The sequence below is a fragment of the Xiphophorus maculatus genome, chromosome 17 (assembly GCF_002775205.1).
Source record: "Xiphophorus maculatus strain JP 163 A chromosome 17, X_maculatus-5.0-male, whole genome shotgun sequence".
NCBI lineage: Eukaryota > Metazoa > Chordata > Actinopteri > Cyprinodontiformes > Poeciliidae > Xiphophorus > Xiphophorus maculatus.
Window position 1 is genome coordinate 11,822,688 of NC_036459.1, and position 16,343 is coordinate 11,839,030.

Below are 16,343 nucleotides of genomic sequence, written 5' to 3' on the forward strand. Positions count from 1 at the left end.
TGTAATCCAGTTCAGACATGAGGGGGGGGAAAAACTAATTATTAATTTTTTTTTATGCTGATTTGCTTAATTTTCAGCAAATCTGACATCAGTTAGTGCAGCACTGAGGTGTTTGTCCACCAAGCTGCTTCATCAACAGGCGAGAGTCTTAAAGTCACCACGGCATATTTGTTGTTTCTAGAATAATATTAGATTGAAGGAGCAAAATACGTGGAAATATTGAAAGATGATCTGTGATTGCCTGCAACAATTAAATTAACATTTAACAGAGTACATTTCAGTTTGGGGTTTTACGTGAAGAATTTTAATAAAAAAGGTCGGGTAGGGATGAACTTCTACAAGGCACAGTATCTTCGTATTACTATCCACAGCCGAGTGCAGCTTGTTTATGAGCCAGCAGACAAGAAGAACAGACTGAGGAGCACTTGAACTACATCAGGGATGCATCATTATCCTCTTGTGCTTTGCTTTTAGTCAGCACTGCATGCATCATGCTGCCTCTTCAAAGACTGTGTGAAGTGCCAAATTGTAAAGGAGTGAGGGAAATGTTCAAGGTTTAAATAATTGGGAGGAAGCAGCAGAGAGTTAGGGGCTGAACTAGGGCTGTGCTCTTAATCTTATTGTACTGCAATGATGATAAATCGAAAAGTCAAAAACACTGCACCCTTAAAAGAAATCCAGCAAAACCACATATACAAAAAATAATAATAATTGTGGTGATAGGAAATAAAAGTGGTGGCTGTATTAAGGTAAAGCCAAGAATTTAGAAGCGTCATTTAGCGGTTTCGAAAACCACGAGACGTTTCTCTCCCTCAATGCCAGACCAGAAAAACAAAAACCCTGCAAAAGATCTTGTGGAAACTAAAGCGACAACACCCATCACTCTAAAAAAAAACCTCCAGCAATTTAAAGCTGCAGCAGCTAGAAACAATCTGGCTAGAGAACTTGACTAATTATACGAAATAACAGCAAATAATGCCATTGTTATACAGTTTTACCATTGCCATTGTTGCTGCCTGCTATTCCAGGAGTTTTACTTTATTGGCTCATAACTACTATGTGATATAATACTGTAATATAAGATAAAATTTGTATGAGTTATTTTTGTCAATAAGTCAATATTTTTTGAATGCCATTTTGTGAAAAAACGCTCTTTTTTTTTAGCTACCATTAAATGTTTTATTCTTTTAATGAGTTTTAAATGCCATTGTCAACTGGAGGTGAAACCTAAAGCTTTTAATTTTTTCATCTATTCTGGCAATTTGTTATCAGACCTATCAGATTTCATCAAAACTAGGACAGGGTTAAAAATTACCACGAGCTTCTAAACATCAACCTGCTGAGGTTTACATTTACTGCCTTTTATTAGTAATATTTCATACAGATAATGTAGAAAAGCAGCGATGCAGTTCCTCCCCCCTGCTTCAGGTCTGCAAGTTCGGAACATATTTCTTAACAGAGCTCCGGTGGGAGGCGGACCTACTTCTTTGTGTTCTCCTCCAAGTGATTCACATGGCTGGAGGCTTTGCTCTCGGACCTCTGAAAGAACACCACCACCACCATCATCATCATCATGGGAGGGATGAAAGTACACTGACAATGCTGGACTATACCCACAGGTATGCTGACAAGGACATCCAGAATAAGACACCTCCACATTAGCTGGCCATTTTTAGAATGGAAATGATGAGTCAAAAGTGATTTACAGTAATTTATATGCATGAAAGGTTTTTGCTTTATACACACACACACACGCGCGCGCACCCACGCACACACACACAAAAGCACAGCCACTCACCAATTTATCCCAGTCGACCCGGATGTGTGAGGTTCTGTATCTTGGGTTGGAAACGGCGTTCAAACATTTCGTCCTCTCTGTGCTCCACTGCAGCTCTGCCCAGAAACCATGGAGCCGCGCGGCCTGCCCAGTGATACGCGGAAACACACAAGGTCCAAGCAAGCAAGGACAAACCGGAGTGAGGATAATTTGCAAATTGGCTGCATGTAAACAGAAACGCAAGCAGATGTCAAATAGGTTTTTTTTATGTCCACCATTGAAAATGCAGCGAATCGGTGTGTTTTTAAGGTTAGCGAAGGACATGGACCGCATGCAGCTCTTGAGTAAAACACCAAGGTTTTTGTCTGCAACGCAAATATGCGACACGACAATGAGTAAACGACAAAATATTCTGCTACTGAGACAATAATATATTGATTTTTAACAGGAATAATTACCTGCAGTATGTATCGTTTGATTATTCTCTGAAGAATTTAAAACAGTGCTTCAGAAGAAACACTCAAATGCTTATTGTTGTCACTACGCTGATGTTAGCTTGCTAAGTAGTAAGGCTATCTGCTCATAGCTAGCCTACAGTCAGTTAGGCAGAGCTGGGCATGCTAACTGCCCAGTTAGCATGCAGTTAGCAAAACAGGCTAACTGCCCAGTGAGGTTTTGAAACATTTTTAGCTTAAGAAATAGCGCTAATTTAAATTTATTTTTAAAAAGTGTGTGTTTTTTTTTTTTATACCTTTCCCTTAAAATCAGGCACAACACGCAGCTCTGTGGTACACAAAACACCAGGGAGCTCCAACAGGCAGGCTGGGACTTCCTGAAACAAAATCCCAAACCACATTAAAAGTAAAGACCATAAATTTCTATGACACAAATTGTCTTTCTATGTAGAGTGGGATAATCTAGTTCATGCTTGACCATTTCAGGTTTTTGATGTAAAGAATTTGAAAGAAAAAAAAAATAGCGACGTCCCTTTAGTTTAACCCTGAGCTTTAGCATATCTACAGCCTCATGTTGCACTGGCACCCTGGGCAGAGAGCCATAACACCTACATCAAACAAAGCAGCCAGTGTTTGCATGTCTATCTGCTAGTGTGCATTTAAGCAATAGTGTGTGTGATACCTTCTTTTCAAACAAACAGGAATAAGGTAGGACTTTATCCAGGCCAAGAGACTTCTTATAGCAGATTCTAAACAAAGATGCTGCATGACAGAAACATACATTAATGTGTAAATATAGAGCACAAACACAAGCTGTCGACAAAAAGCTTTGAGGCACCAGTATGTCTATATTTAGACTTGAATGCAATTAATAAATCTTATTGCCAAATCTTTATCTTAAAGAGCACAAATTTCTAAAATCATATTTAATAGACATCACCGTTCAGTAGGAGTAGTAACATCTTTGTTAATTAAACACAAATGTATTAAAATGTTCTATTTCATTTCCAAAACTTATTTGCTTTCTACAAGAACCTAATCATCTACAGTCTGTTTTGAGCCAGCTGCAAGTCTCCAAGGTCTCAAGAGAGAGAGAAAAAAAATCTATTTTCTAAATGCCCCGATTTGTGTGGGCGGCTTGGCACAGGGTTGCGAGGAGAAATTTAAGAGCCAAACAGAGTTGATGAAAGAATTCAGCTTTGTGTAGACTAGATGTAAGCATTCGAGTTGTCATGGACTGAAAGAGGAGGAGGAAAAGAAACTGGAGGGAGTGCAGCAATAAGACTCTAAAAGGAAGAATTAGCCACACTCAGGAGGCTCACGCTGACTGACCTAAAATGAACTCTTGGGTCTGATCGAAGGATTCAAAGGCGTTCATGTTGTCACACAGCCATTCGACAACCTGGAATGAAAATGAACACAAGATGGTTAACTGCACAGGAAGTAAGTCCATAAAATAGTTCTTAGCTTCTACAACTTTGTAGAAATGGCTGCAGAGGTTATTGTTGTGCATATATTTTATAGCTTGCATTAAAAAAAAAATAGATAACTCATGCATTTGGATTAAAGGGAAGCTGGTGGTAGCAGCTGGCTGAGTTAGTTTATGATAAAAATATGAGCAAAAGTCAGTTTTATGCTGCAGGAAATCATCATTTATAAGTTACATATTTGACATCCTTTATGGCCTTTTTACATTATAAAAACACTACTGCTGTTATTACTTCAATTAGTGTATATGATTTAATATTCTGTACAGTGTCCTGACATAAAGCAACACTTTGTTTCCCTGGTGTTTTGATTCTGGACCGTGCAGCTTGGCAAAGTGGACAAATCTGTCCCAAAATTATTCTTCCATAAATTTGACAGAATGCTAGACGATGACAACAATGTGTTCCCACATTAAATATGACAAGGCTGGTTGTGTTCTTAGATTTTCAGGAAACTCCCCCCATAATTCTTATTTGTAACAACAAAAAAAAAAGGTCTTTATCTTGTCAGATCAACTGTTTTCTGGTAGGGTTTTATTATTTCTTTAGTTTTATAATCTACACCACAAAAACTTGAAATTCTAACAACCTTCAGCGTAGCCTTCCCAATAGTTGAATCTCAGTTATGTGCTTTGAACAAACCGATTGTCAATTTGTCGAATCGCGCAGCGTTTCCTTGAAGCTGCAAACTCATCTGAACAGAGCCAAAAACATGAACATGCAATCACATTTGCTAAAGGTGCTATTGTGCTGAAAGCTGGCCCCCACACAAACAAACAAAGATCCCAAACGTGGTGCGGGGTGTCCCAATTTCTATTGTTAGGTGCCCTAATCAAGCTGGTGAGTCATTTAACCTTTAAAGAAATTATTTATTTCATCTATAAGGGCAGCTGGAACATCCCGTTTTAGATCTAATACCGTACTAATAAAGTCTTAGTCGTACTCAGCACAGTGTCCAAACCAAATATCGAGCCATTAATTTCTGCCGTTGACTCTGCCCACTTGTCTTCTTCTCTCACTGGTTTAATCGCAACTTCAGTTTAATGTTTATGTGCCTCCTACCTTTCTTTCCCCAACTCAAGGTTGACACCTACAGCATTTCCACAGAATTGCACAAACAGAGCAATGAATTGCCCTATGAATTATTCTTATGAAACCAATTTTCCTACAGGTAGATATCCATGAAAGTAACCTAAGTGTATGCATTCTCTATCCTTCTTTCTCCTCTTCTTTGCTTCAAGGAGAGCAGATTGATCTTGTGTTTTTTTCTTTTTCCAAACCCGGCAACAATCAATGGCTTCGCCTTTCTTGATTTTCTTTTTTTTTTTTTTGCGCTCAACAGATAATATCGAAATGCACAGCCAAATGTGAGCGTGAGCTCCGTGCCTTTGGACGCTAAAGGTCAATATCTTTGTCCACACACTTCATTATACTGTCTGCATGTGCACCTTCAGCTCCAGCTTCGGGTCATCTCCCATGAAAACCAGCAGGCAGTGGAGGGCAGCCAGGCGACGGGAGTCGGTCCTACTGCTTGGACACCTTGGGCATAGGTGGAAAAACATGACATGTGCCTTTAATGTGAGCCGATGCAGATGAAGAGACCGACAGTTGACGTTACGGCGGTGTTAGTAGTTAGAGGGCCCTTCGATATGCAAACTCGTAGCAGTAGAAAATCGGTCGTTTTCTTTTTTTTTATCTAAATAGTGTGTGGTGTGAAAATATTTCCTGACATATCCCTAAAAAAGCCATGTGAAAATAATAACCTTTAGAAATCAGGCTTATAGTTGTAAATAGAGACCATACCACTCAATATGGGACCCTGACATACGGTTGCTACAGAAACACTGAAGGAGGTAAGAGGTGATTCTGAGCATGGATGGAGCTAATTACAGGTCAGTCTGTAAAGAAATCCAGTTAAAGGCTTCAAAAGTTGTCTTTTTTTTTTAAAAAAAACTGGAGGATAGTGACTGGCCTAGTCAAAGTCTAGACCCAACTCTAATTGAGAATGTGTGGAAAGACAAAAAAATTCAATGTTTGTCAACACTCTCCAGCCAACTTGAGTTGTAACTTGACAGAATGTGTGAAAGTGTGAATCCCTTTGCTGTATTTCTAAACGGCATTATATTTTTAGTAAGGCAGAAAGCCTAATGAAATCAGAGGACAGAGCAACTTTGAGTCTGACGGCTCTTCCTGGGCTGTCTGCTTCCAAACTTTGTGGTTGAAGTCAAATTTATTTAAAATTCAGGAAGTGTGTACACACGAAAAACAACTCCGACAAATAGAAAATAACCCTCCATTTCCACCCGACTGCTTCTTTTCTAGCAATGTTCCACCGTCCCTATGCTCTCATATCTCTTGTCTATTTATATTTAAATCACCAAAGTCACCATCACTGCACTTCCAGGTGGGGAAAAAGAAAAAAAAAAAAAAAAGTTTTGCATTGCACTCACCGGGGACGCGCATCTGATCTGAGGATCTGCAGCAGATAAGCCGGGCTAAGCTCAGCAGTGTGAATCGACCCACTTGCCAGCTCCAAAAGGCGAACACTGGTTTCATCATCCTTGTGCATCACGGTGAGAGCGTCTGACTGAAGCCGCGCGCCCAAGTTGACATCCTGACCTTTAAAAATTGACAAAGCGGACAAATGCGTTGAAGCGAAAGCAACCTTGAAAGTCTAGTGCGGCCACTGCTGGGCTTTGAATTGTGAGTTACCGGTTAGAAAAAGGGAGTGACACAGCAACTCCTGCTGCCTGGTGTTGATGCAGTGCAGGAAACAACCCCGCAGATAAACCAGCATGTAGTAACCTGCGTGGAAAAGTAGCACAGCATCCCAGTTAGAGAGCATGTTCTGCAAAAGAGACGTTTCTTAGACACCAGAGCAGAGGGGTCAAACTCATTTCCGTTCTGGGCCAAATCAAGAGCATGAATGCTCTTAAAGGGCCGATTGTGCCAGATTAAACCTGTTCACAAACTGTCAAAATATCAATAAATCCTTCAAATGAAATATCATCGAACATCTTTTCAGTTCTTTCTGTGTTTTTTTTTTTCTTTTGCAATAAAAATCAAAATGTTTGTGGTACAAACTTGGAAATATTTGCGATATTTGCACTTATTGATGACTATGAATCAGACGTTTTATTACTCGCTGTATAGATCATGGACTATAATCTGACATTAATTAAGGCTGAAGCAACTGTTCGGTACAATTAAGAAAGTGTTTGATAATTTTAGAGAAAAATCTGCAATAAATCCCCAATTATTAGCACAACTTGTTGTTACCCTTTATAATTTTCAAGTAGCTGATAAAATTTGGCAGTAAACAGATAAAAAATGCATTGATTTGATTGATTACATAATATTTAGGCACTAAATGTTTAGTCTGGAATTTAGGGGGCCACATAAATAGTTATTGCGGGCCAGATTTGGCCCACGGGCCTTGAGTTTGACACACGTGCGCTGGATAGTAGCTCATACGATGAAGTTGAAAATGACACATTCCTCCCATTCCTTCACAGTCAAAGTTACAAATTTAAACATTCTGGTGTTTGCTTATGATACATTTCTGTGTGTGCAGCGACCTATGGGGATGAAGAGCGGATGAAGCTGGTCTGAATTCAGCGCGTCGTTTCCGAGGGACACTCTGAACCTCTTGCTGCAGTCTGCAGGGAGTGAGCGGAACCAAAGGTTCCCACATGATCGGGATGAGATGAGTCCAGAAAGCAGGAATGTGCGGTGAGCCGAGCAGAGAGGTAAAGGGCGTGCTCACCTTTGTGAACTAAAACCATAACGTAGGTCAGTTCCTGTTTGTCCGTTAGCGGCTGGCTGTAGCAAACACACATGCTTCCTGAAAAGACGAGCCGAGAAACGAAGAGGTTTAGGAGTCATGGATTATAAATAGTCTACTTTAATTGTAATTAAATCCCTCTGTATGTGCGCGCGATTAATCAGACGAACTTAAAAGGCCAAGAAGAAGAATGTAAAGTTTCTGATTAGGATTCCAAAAGCAAACACCCGACAGCCCAATGCATAAATCGGATACCCAGGTAATTCTCTTTCATTTTCTTAAAACAATATCACTTTTATGGCAACAACAACGAGGCCTGGACTTTTTTTGTTTTGTTTTTGTAGGTTCGATACTACTCGCTCCTCGTGAACAAATTTGCACAAACGGTGCATGATGATGCCCACCTCTAACATCTGACCAATATAAAAATGTTCTCACTATTTTAAGTGTTTTCCAAGTGCATATACAATAAGCATTGGGAAAATAGGAGTGGCCTAAGGGGATTTTTTTGTTGTTGTTGTTTCATTCATTATCATGTTGTCCATGCATCCATGAAAAATATTTAAGGAATTATCACTTTAGAATCTTCTGCCAAAATTTCATTATGAATGTTTGTATTTTTAGCATAAATGAAGTAAACTAAATATTATAAACTCTGAAATTGCAGTGTAATTCAATAACAATAGTGTTTCCGACTTCTACACTCTGATAGAACGTAATTTTTGTTCCACCTTCTGCCCTTTTTTTGCATTTCAACAGACATCTAAAAATGTCTTCATTTTTGGTGAGTCTATAGCTGTGTTTGTCTTGTAAAATACATGGAGAATATTCCAACATTTTTCGGTGCTATCTTCCTTTAAATTTTTTTAAAACTTTTTTTTTTTTACACATAAGTCTCGGTATTAGATAAACATTGCCTACATTAGACAAATAAGAAAAGACTTTTAATGGAGGCTTATTATGAATATGTCCAAACAAATCAAGGTCATCATATTCTTGTCCTATTGATCTGACATGGTGTTTTTTTATCGCGTTTCACTGGAGCGAAGGCCTCGTCTATTTATCAGAACATTATACGTCTGACGATTTTCTGATCCTCTGTGGTCAAATTTGCCATCTTGTCTAACTTCACACACACACAGCGCCCTGCGAATTGACCCAAACCCGTTGAACTTATTCACGTTTTGTCATAAAAAGCGATCTTCAACTTACGCGATTCTGAAGTCGAAGGAAAAATATATTTTGTGCTTTTAAGAGAAACTATAAACAACAGTGTATTATTGTACTTCATAGAATCACTTCTGACAATCATTAAAGCTGGAAGTCTTTTGGTGTAAATCTCTACCATATTTGCACGTATAGAGACTAAAATCTTTCCCAATGCATCAGATGGGATGGACAGCATCTACACTTCCATGTTGTACTTTAACAGGAACACCTTTAGGAATATGGAAAAACATTTTTTTCTTCCTTCCACTTCACAATCCTGTAGTAATTTATTTAACCTCTCAATTTTTTTTTTTTTTTTTAACAGAGGTTTGTGGTTCCATCATGACAAAACTAGGCAAAGTTCAAGGAGTTTGGTCGGGTGTTGTAATAAAACCCTTCACCATGTGCTCTTATTGAACTACATTAGGGACTTACTTTCTTATTTTCATCGAGAAACATAAAACACAAAAAAACACAAAATGTTATATATGTATATTTTTTTTCTGTCTTTTTTTTTTTTTTTCAAAGAAAGAATATGTATGAACAGACAGGTGTGAAGTGTGAATATGTTACCGTTTTGGTTTGTGAACACCTGCATCCTGACAAGCTCCTGCTCAGGCTTTTCCACATGATAGTGGTCAAAACCTAAACTTACAAATCTGTTGGACACACACACACACACACACACGCACGCACAAACACACGCACGCACACGCATGCAAAGTCAACATTCAAGGTCAAGCTCAATACTGAATACAGATTGGTTTTCCGCAGTGTAAACAACGGTTTACCCACCTGACTGTGTGGAACGCATTAGCAGGCAACTTTAAAACGAGCTCAAACTGTTAAAACAAGTGACTGTTATTGCATGGTGATCAATAATGCAAAATTGTAATCGTTTCTAACACCAAACGATGGCCTACCACAGTGTCGCAGCTTTGGTTTGGGTAAAACTGGATGCATCTCAGCACGAACCTGTCCTACAAATCAAATGTTTATGCACCTCGTGTTATTTACAACCACATTAACGAGAGGGAAGACGGATGTATTTTTGTATGTGCCACCTTGCGCGTGAGACAGTAGAGCCTTTGTGTGTGTCCGTCCCACTGGGCCCAGCAGAAGTCCTCTATGAGCCTCTCCGCCGTCCTGGACAAGCGCTCGGGATTTGAGATCACCTGGTTCACGCAAAACATTCGCGTTCAGCCTCGCAGAATTCTTAATGCGAAATCTCCTCTGGAGGATAACGCACTCGGCACACGCTGGCTCAGGTTTTTTGAAACGGTGCGTTCTTTTGCTCTCAGCCTCTCTAAACGCTTTCCGATGAGCTTCCCTATTAATCACTGAGCGTGTGCCGTCTTGGCTGCACCGAAATCCACGTCATTGATCAGCAGGAACATCCCGAGTGTAAATCTGAACAAACCCTAACCACAAAGTCCTTATATAGAAAAGCAGTAGTGAGGAGGAATCTGTAACTTACCACTCTGTAGCCTTCCTGTTTGCTCAGAAGCACGTGGTACAAATCCACATCTGAAACATCAATCATGCAACGATAACTCAATTAGTTTGTTTCCTCCCCCACCATAACTTTCTATTTGGTTTCATCGTGTGACTTGGAGCTGAGCATTAAATATACACCGCAAACAGAAAACGATGCAAGAACACTGACATCCATCTTCAGCGAACAGCAGCAGATGGCTCTCCAGCGCTGATTTCGCCTCGGTTTCTTGATGGAGGAACTGAAAACAAACACGATGCGGATTAAACGGAGCCAGCGTAGAGCCCACGTTAACACTGATTGAAGACGCACCATTTATATCCAACGACGGAGACTTTAAAAAACAGCTACAATATTCTGACTTAAAATGCCGAATGCTTTTGGTTTTTTGGTGTTTTGTGTAGTAGCTTCATTGAAATGAAAAATGCTTGTTTGACATAGCTAATACCAATTAAATGATACATATCTTTACAGATTTAATGTGCCTAAAATGGCTCCGTTCTGCCTTGTCCAGCAAAAGTACACAGCCTTTAAACAGATTTTAATCATTGCCTTAACTACAGATACAGGTATCTGAAGTTGCAGCCATTTTGTTTTACGCACCTGCTGATTTATGAAGACCAACACATGTATACATGTCTTTCCTCTTTTGAAGACAAACTGATATGTGGGCAATATCATGTTGACTCTATTTTCCAGGGAAACTATCAGTAATTAATTATTAGTTCAATTTTAAATAATTTAAATGTTTATTAAATTGTAATAATATCATTGTTTTAATTTATTAATTTTAAAATATTAAAATAAATATATAATAGGGATATTTTCCCTGAAAAATACATTTTGAAAATGCAAAATTATGAATTAAAAATATATTCGTTAAAATATTTGACCTATTTCTAAAATTAGGTCAAGCATTGATTACAAAAAAGGCAAAGAAGTAATTGATTTTGTTTTCCAAGAACTTTATCCTTACATAGTATTTCTTATTTCTGGGATTACATGCCTTACTTTATCCAAGTATCCCTATGTTGCATAAATTACCTGCAGGCATCAGGTATTTGAGATGGTTTTTTTGTTAAAACAATGAATATTCAAGTTCATTGAATTCATGTTAATTTAAAGACGACTTGATAATTAAGGCTGTAATCCACCTCAAGAACGCATGAAGATTTCTCCTGGATAATCTGCATCCTAAATTAGTTTAGCTTCAAATGATAAGACCTCTCCATGCGAGATCAGTTAAAGGCGTACAGTAGCATGTAAAAGGAAGATGTGATAATTAGATTTAACAAATTCAAATTAAAAAAAAAAAAAAACATGAGATAAATCTGACTTCAGGCTAAGATGCCGTTGAGATAATTGGACAGAATAATACCCTGTGTACCTTTTCCAAACACGATTACCATATTTAAACGAGCAATATCAAAGAATATGTTTTTTTTTTACCATACAACACAGCTAAAATACGGGCACATTGTGATGAAAACGATCCAAAACCAACATTTAAATGCTGGATAAAAACTGAGAAGGCGAAAGACTGCCAACTAGGGGTCGGATGCAGCAATAACGCTTAATTTTGAACAGTTTGGCGTGAGTTTGTAGTCAATCAGTCAGCACTCATCTGGACCAGTTAAAATGTCTCAATTCAAAATATTCTATAAAAGATCTGATGGTATCTGAAGGGTTAATTTCCTGCTGAAGGTGAAACTTTACCTCAGTCTTTTTGGAGCCATTTATATGTTCTTCCCTAAAGTTAGCACCTCCATCTTTAAGTCAGTTCTGATGTGCTTCCATTTCCCTGCTAATAAAAAGTCTCCCCACAGCGCGATACTGCCACGACAACGTTTGACGGTGGGGACTTTGTGCTTTGTGCTTCTTTGATTAAACTAGAATGGCTAGAGTTAGTCCACTTTGACGTATACCTATATCGGCTTCGATAGTCCAACTGGCCTGAAGGATTTTCTCTAGCAGGTGCTTTTGTTCTGTAAATAGGGCCATTACCTTATCAGTACCCTGGTAATGGCCTCAACGCATCTCACAGTTGCACAATAGACTTCGACTTCGACTTCGACTTAGACTGACTTTGTTGTCATTTTCAATGCACAGGGTGTATAAAGAACGAAATTTCGTTGCATACGGCTCAGGACAATGTTTGAGGTTCCAATGTATTAGCTGTTTTCAACAGGCGCTTTTGTTCCGTAAATAAGGCCATTACTGGCGCACCCAAGCACAATGAATTCATTATAACCTCCTGAGACCAAGATCTCTTTTGCTTACACTTTTTCCATGTTTTTTTGAGGTGGATCAACACAATTAATTTGGTAAGTTTATTTCTAAACTGTCATTTTATACCCTCTTAGCTTTATTTCAAAGAGAAACATTACTAATTTCTTTTAGAAAAACCTTTGAACATTTCTTGAAACAGATTGTATGTTTTGCAAACTCTATGTACATTTGGCAAAATGACCTGGATAATGCAGCACAACATCATGGATCAGCTGCAAAAGGTCACATCTCTCCAAAAACACTTCATGTATGCTTCAAAACTAAACTGAAGAGCACTACCTACAGGAGACCTGATCTCCTGCAGGTATCATAGATACCCACCCCCAACATGGACTATTCACATTCCCACCTTCTGGCCCGACGGTCAACGACCACATTTACAATTGAAGAAGGGATGCTAATTTGAGCCATCAGAGTCGTCAGGGTGGACTCCGGCCTTTTGGCCCTGTTGAGCCGATATGGGAAGGACTCGAAAACTGTATCATCCTAGTACCAGAGCAACAATAATTGCTCAAGAAATCGTTTTGTGGTTGTTGCCGTTTGGCCATTTTCTTTGTCCTTTGGCTGCAAACTACTTTTTTTTTTTTTATCATGATATGAAACGCTGCATTTAAAGAAGTATAAATATTTTTGTATGGTTGTAAAGCCTTAATGTTTTTCTCTGTTCTAAAATCTGAAATGGGAAAAAAAAAAACGTGACCTGATTTCAGGTCGTTGCTGTTAAATTTTAGGAGGTAGAAACTGGCTTCTTTAACACTACCTGCACTTTGACTCTGCAGTCCACCGCCTTGAGGACCTTGGTGTTGTTTATGGGGTGAATCTCGATCAGCAGAGTCAGACACTTTGATACTAGACAGGCAGGGGACGATGGAGAAACGTTTCCATCAAACACAAACTCGTTCAGGGTTTAAATTATTTAACGGGCTGAAATAGAAGACAGCATTTCTGGTGGGTTACTTGGTTTGAGGCGCTCCTGTCCACTGGTGTTCTGTGCCAAGCTGACCGCTGAAAGCATATAAAAAAAAAATAAACAAAACGGCCAAAGTCATGCTGCAGAAACAGTCACGCTAAATCTGTATTCATTAACTATCCTTTGGCATGGCTGCAGAGAATATGCAAGAGTTTCTCCCTTGGTTTTAAGCAACACAGTCCCTGCATTATAATAACATAAAGTTATACATCCCTCCAGACGCACACTCTTAAACTATATTTGAGGTCAACAACCGAGTTCAATTGTTCGACTTTTATTTGTACATGACCGAAGCTTACCTAGTAGAGTCTCCTCCTTGTTCAGAGAGCAGCTGCTGACACAAACCTGTTTGTCAAATGTGTAGAGGAGCTGACGGGGCAGAAGGCATAGAGTTGAGTGTGCAGATGTGCAGTCGTGGAATAAAAGTGAAAATAAAGGAGTCGTGTGTGTGTATAGCAACTTAGTACCTTGTTCTGTTTAGTGTTGGGGTCATATTTCCCAATCCTTGTGGTGACTGTTGCTCCCTTTTAGGAACAGAACAGAATTATATTAAAAAGTTGTAATTGTCAAGCACTTGTGGTTAAGAGGAAGTTGTACCCGGTTTAAATTCTAGAAATGACTAATTCCAGCCTTTCTAAAGAATTTTGGGGCTAATAAGTAGCCAGGTGCTGCTGATCAGGAAGTGTAGCTTCCTCTATAAAAGCAGCGAGGGTTGGCAGTTTGCCTTTCTGGAGCACGCAGGTGTTTAGTGCAATGCCAAATGAGGGGGGAAAAAAACAAAACATTAGCAATGATCTGAAATAATTGCTTCCATCAACCTGGGACGAGTGATCGGGTTCTCTCTAAACTAAAAATATGAAAATCAGACATTCTAGGTTACTAATGAGCGGAAAACATTTCTGAGAAATTGTCTCTAAACTAAAAATATGAAAATCAGACATTCTAGGTTACTAATGAAAGGAAAACATTTCTGAGAAATTTCGCTTGCCTCTTTCGGAGAGGACATTTCAGCAAAATTCCCCCTAAAATTGTGATTGTACAACTCGCAGATTGCAAAACAAACAAACAAAAACCAGCTGTAACACTATACTGTCCTCAGTTAGCCTTTTTTCAATTAAAATTCATCAGGATATTCTCAAACTTCCTTCAGCTAAAGCCATTTTTGAATTCGTTAATGCTGCTTTTGTGAAATTTATTTTCAGTTAAATTGCTTTATTTTACGCTCAACCCAAGTAGCCCACCCACCCCCAGCCCCCATTTCCTGTGCTAATATGTGGTTAATACTCTTAATCTGCCTGAAGCAAGTAGCTGTACTTGCCATATAGGACATGAACTGAATGGGATTGAAAGACATTGCTAAAATAACTTCGAATCAGTTTTTTTTTTATATATATATAATAAAAAGCCTGATATAAATACTAAAGTGCAATCACACTAGATGGGGGAGGGGGGTGAAACAATCCCTTTCAACTCGGACCCTTAAAAGACCTGACAGCCATTCACACTCTTCAACCTCCAAGAGCAACACATTCTTCAGGGGGTCCATCATTAAACATTCATACCTTGCAGCAAAAGAGCAGACGTTAGTTTCCAATTCTAGAAACGATTCCAAAAATACCCAAAAGTGTCAAGCTGATTCATAGCAGAATGAAGAGAGAGGGTTTTTCCCGATAGCTCCAACTTGAGGATGGATTGCAGACACATAGGAAAACCTTGAATTTTAATGTTTCACTCATGATGGATTCAACACAGTGTGAAGCAGCCTTAAAGCCATGATCATATAAGAATACTTTTTATGAGAGAGCCTTATTAATAATGCATCAATGTAGAATGATTTCTGATGTGTAATAATAATTATAATTATACACTATTACACTCTTCAAATGACAAATATCTTCAATATTACATGCGTTATGAGAGTTATTACTTTAATGTAATTGGGCACGCGTGTTGCTAAAATACCAGCAATGGAAAGAAAAAGCATTTTAAATGACACCAACATAAAGTTAATCTTATATGACGCTTACCTTCCAAGAGTAAAGTACACTCCCATCTCTTTCGATGTTTAGGATACGAGTGTCCACATCTTCAGAGTATTCTGCAAGTGCAACGTTATCATCAATGCCTTTCAAAAACATTCCTACCACTTTATATATATATATACAGTACAGGCCAAAAGTTTGGACACACCTTTTAATTCAATGAGTTTCCTTTGTTTTCATGACTATTGACATTGTAGATTCACACTGAAGGCATCAAAACTATGAATAACACATGTGGAAATATGCACTAAACAAAAAAGTGTAAAACAACTGAAAATAGCCCTTATATTCTAGTTTCTTCAAAGTAGCAACCTTTTGCTGTGATTACTGCTTTGCACACACTCTGCATTTTCTTGATGAGCTTCAAGAGGTCGTCACCTGAAATGGTTTTCACTTCATACGTGTGTCCTGTCAGGTTAACAAATGGGATTTCTTGCCTTTATAAATAGTCATGAAAATAAAGAAAACCCATTGAATTAGAAAGGTGTGTCCAAACTTTTGGTCTGTACTGTATATACTGTATATATATATATATATATATATATATATATATATATATATATATATATATATATATATATATTTGGAAATTTGGTCAAATTTCCAAGACTTGCTACAGATTCTGAATAGAATTTAGGTCTCAACTTTGACTGGACCATCCTTTGATTTAAAATGTGAAATTTCAATTTTCTTATTTGAAAATATTTCAGAATAAATTTAGAATTTGATTTTTGCGTTTCGCTTCGCAATTATACAATTGCATCTTTATAGATACAAATTTAATGTACCACGTTTCAGTTATTTGATTTTTATTTGTGAGAATAAACTACACACT

General features: G+C 38.3%; 1 protein-coding gene across 4 annotated transcripts in view; it reads right to left on the reverse strand.

The window, feature by feature from the left end:
* Positions 1-16,343, reverse strand: part of gsap (gamma-secretase activating protein) — a 35,452-nt gene that overhangs the window by 18,566 nt on the left and 543 nt on the right. For 3 of the 4 annotated variants that reach the window (XM_023350473.1, XM_014468780.2, XM_023350474.1), the window contains exons 2-23: positions 15,494-15,564; positions 13,934-13,990; positions 13,766-13,835; positions 13,454-13,501; positions 13,257-13,345; positions 10,379-10,448; positions 10,190-10,239; positions 9,777-9,887; positions 9,636-9,692; positions 9,508-9,554; positions 9,286-9,371; positions 9,148-9,150; positions 7,486-7,563; positions 7,298-7,378; positions 6,432-6,524; positions 6,170-6,338; positions 5,168-5,258; positions 3,565-3,634; positions 2,915-2,994; positions 2,529-2,609; positions 1,799-1,921; positions 1,484-1,539 (exon numbers count right to left, since the gene is read on the reverse strand). In XM_023350473.1, coding sequence (XP_023206241.1) covers positions 1,484-1,539; positions 1,799-1,921; positions 2,529-2,609; positions 2,915-2,994; positions 3,565-3,634; positions 5,168-5,258; positions 6,170-6,338; positions 6,432-6,524; positions 7,298-7,378; positions 7,486-7,563; positions 9,148-9,150; positions 9,286-9,371; positions 9,508-9,554; positions 9,636-9,692; positions 9,777-9,887; positions 10,190-10,239; positions 10,379-10,448; positions 13,257-13,345; positions 13,454-13,501; positions 13,766-13,835; positions 13,934-13,990; positions 15,494-15,564 — 1,681 coding nt within the window. The remainder of the gene's footprint in view (positions 1-1,483; positions 1,540-1,798; positions 1,922-2,528; positions 2,610-2,914; positions 2,995-3,564; positions 3,635-5,167; positions 5,259-6,169; positions 6,339-6,431; positions 6,525-7,297; positions 7,379-7,485; positions 7,564-9,147; positions 9,151-9,285; positions 9,372-9,507; positions 9,555-9,635; positions 9,693-9,776; positions 9,888-10,189; positions 10,240-10,378; positions 10,449-13,256; positions 13,346-13,453; positions 13,502-13,765; positions 13,836-13,933; positions 13,991-15,493; positions 15,565-16,343) is intronic. The other variant, XM_023350472.1, reaches the window with a different exon arrangement.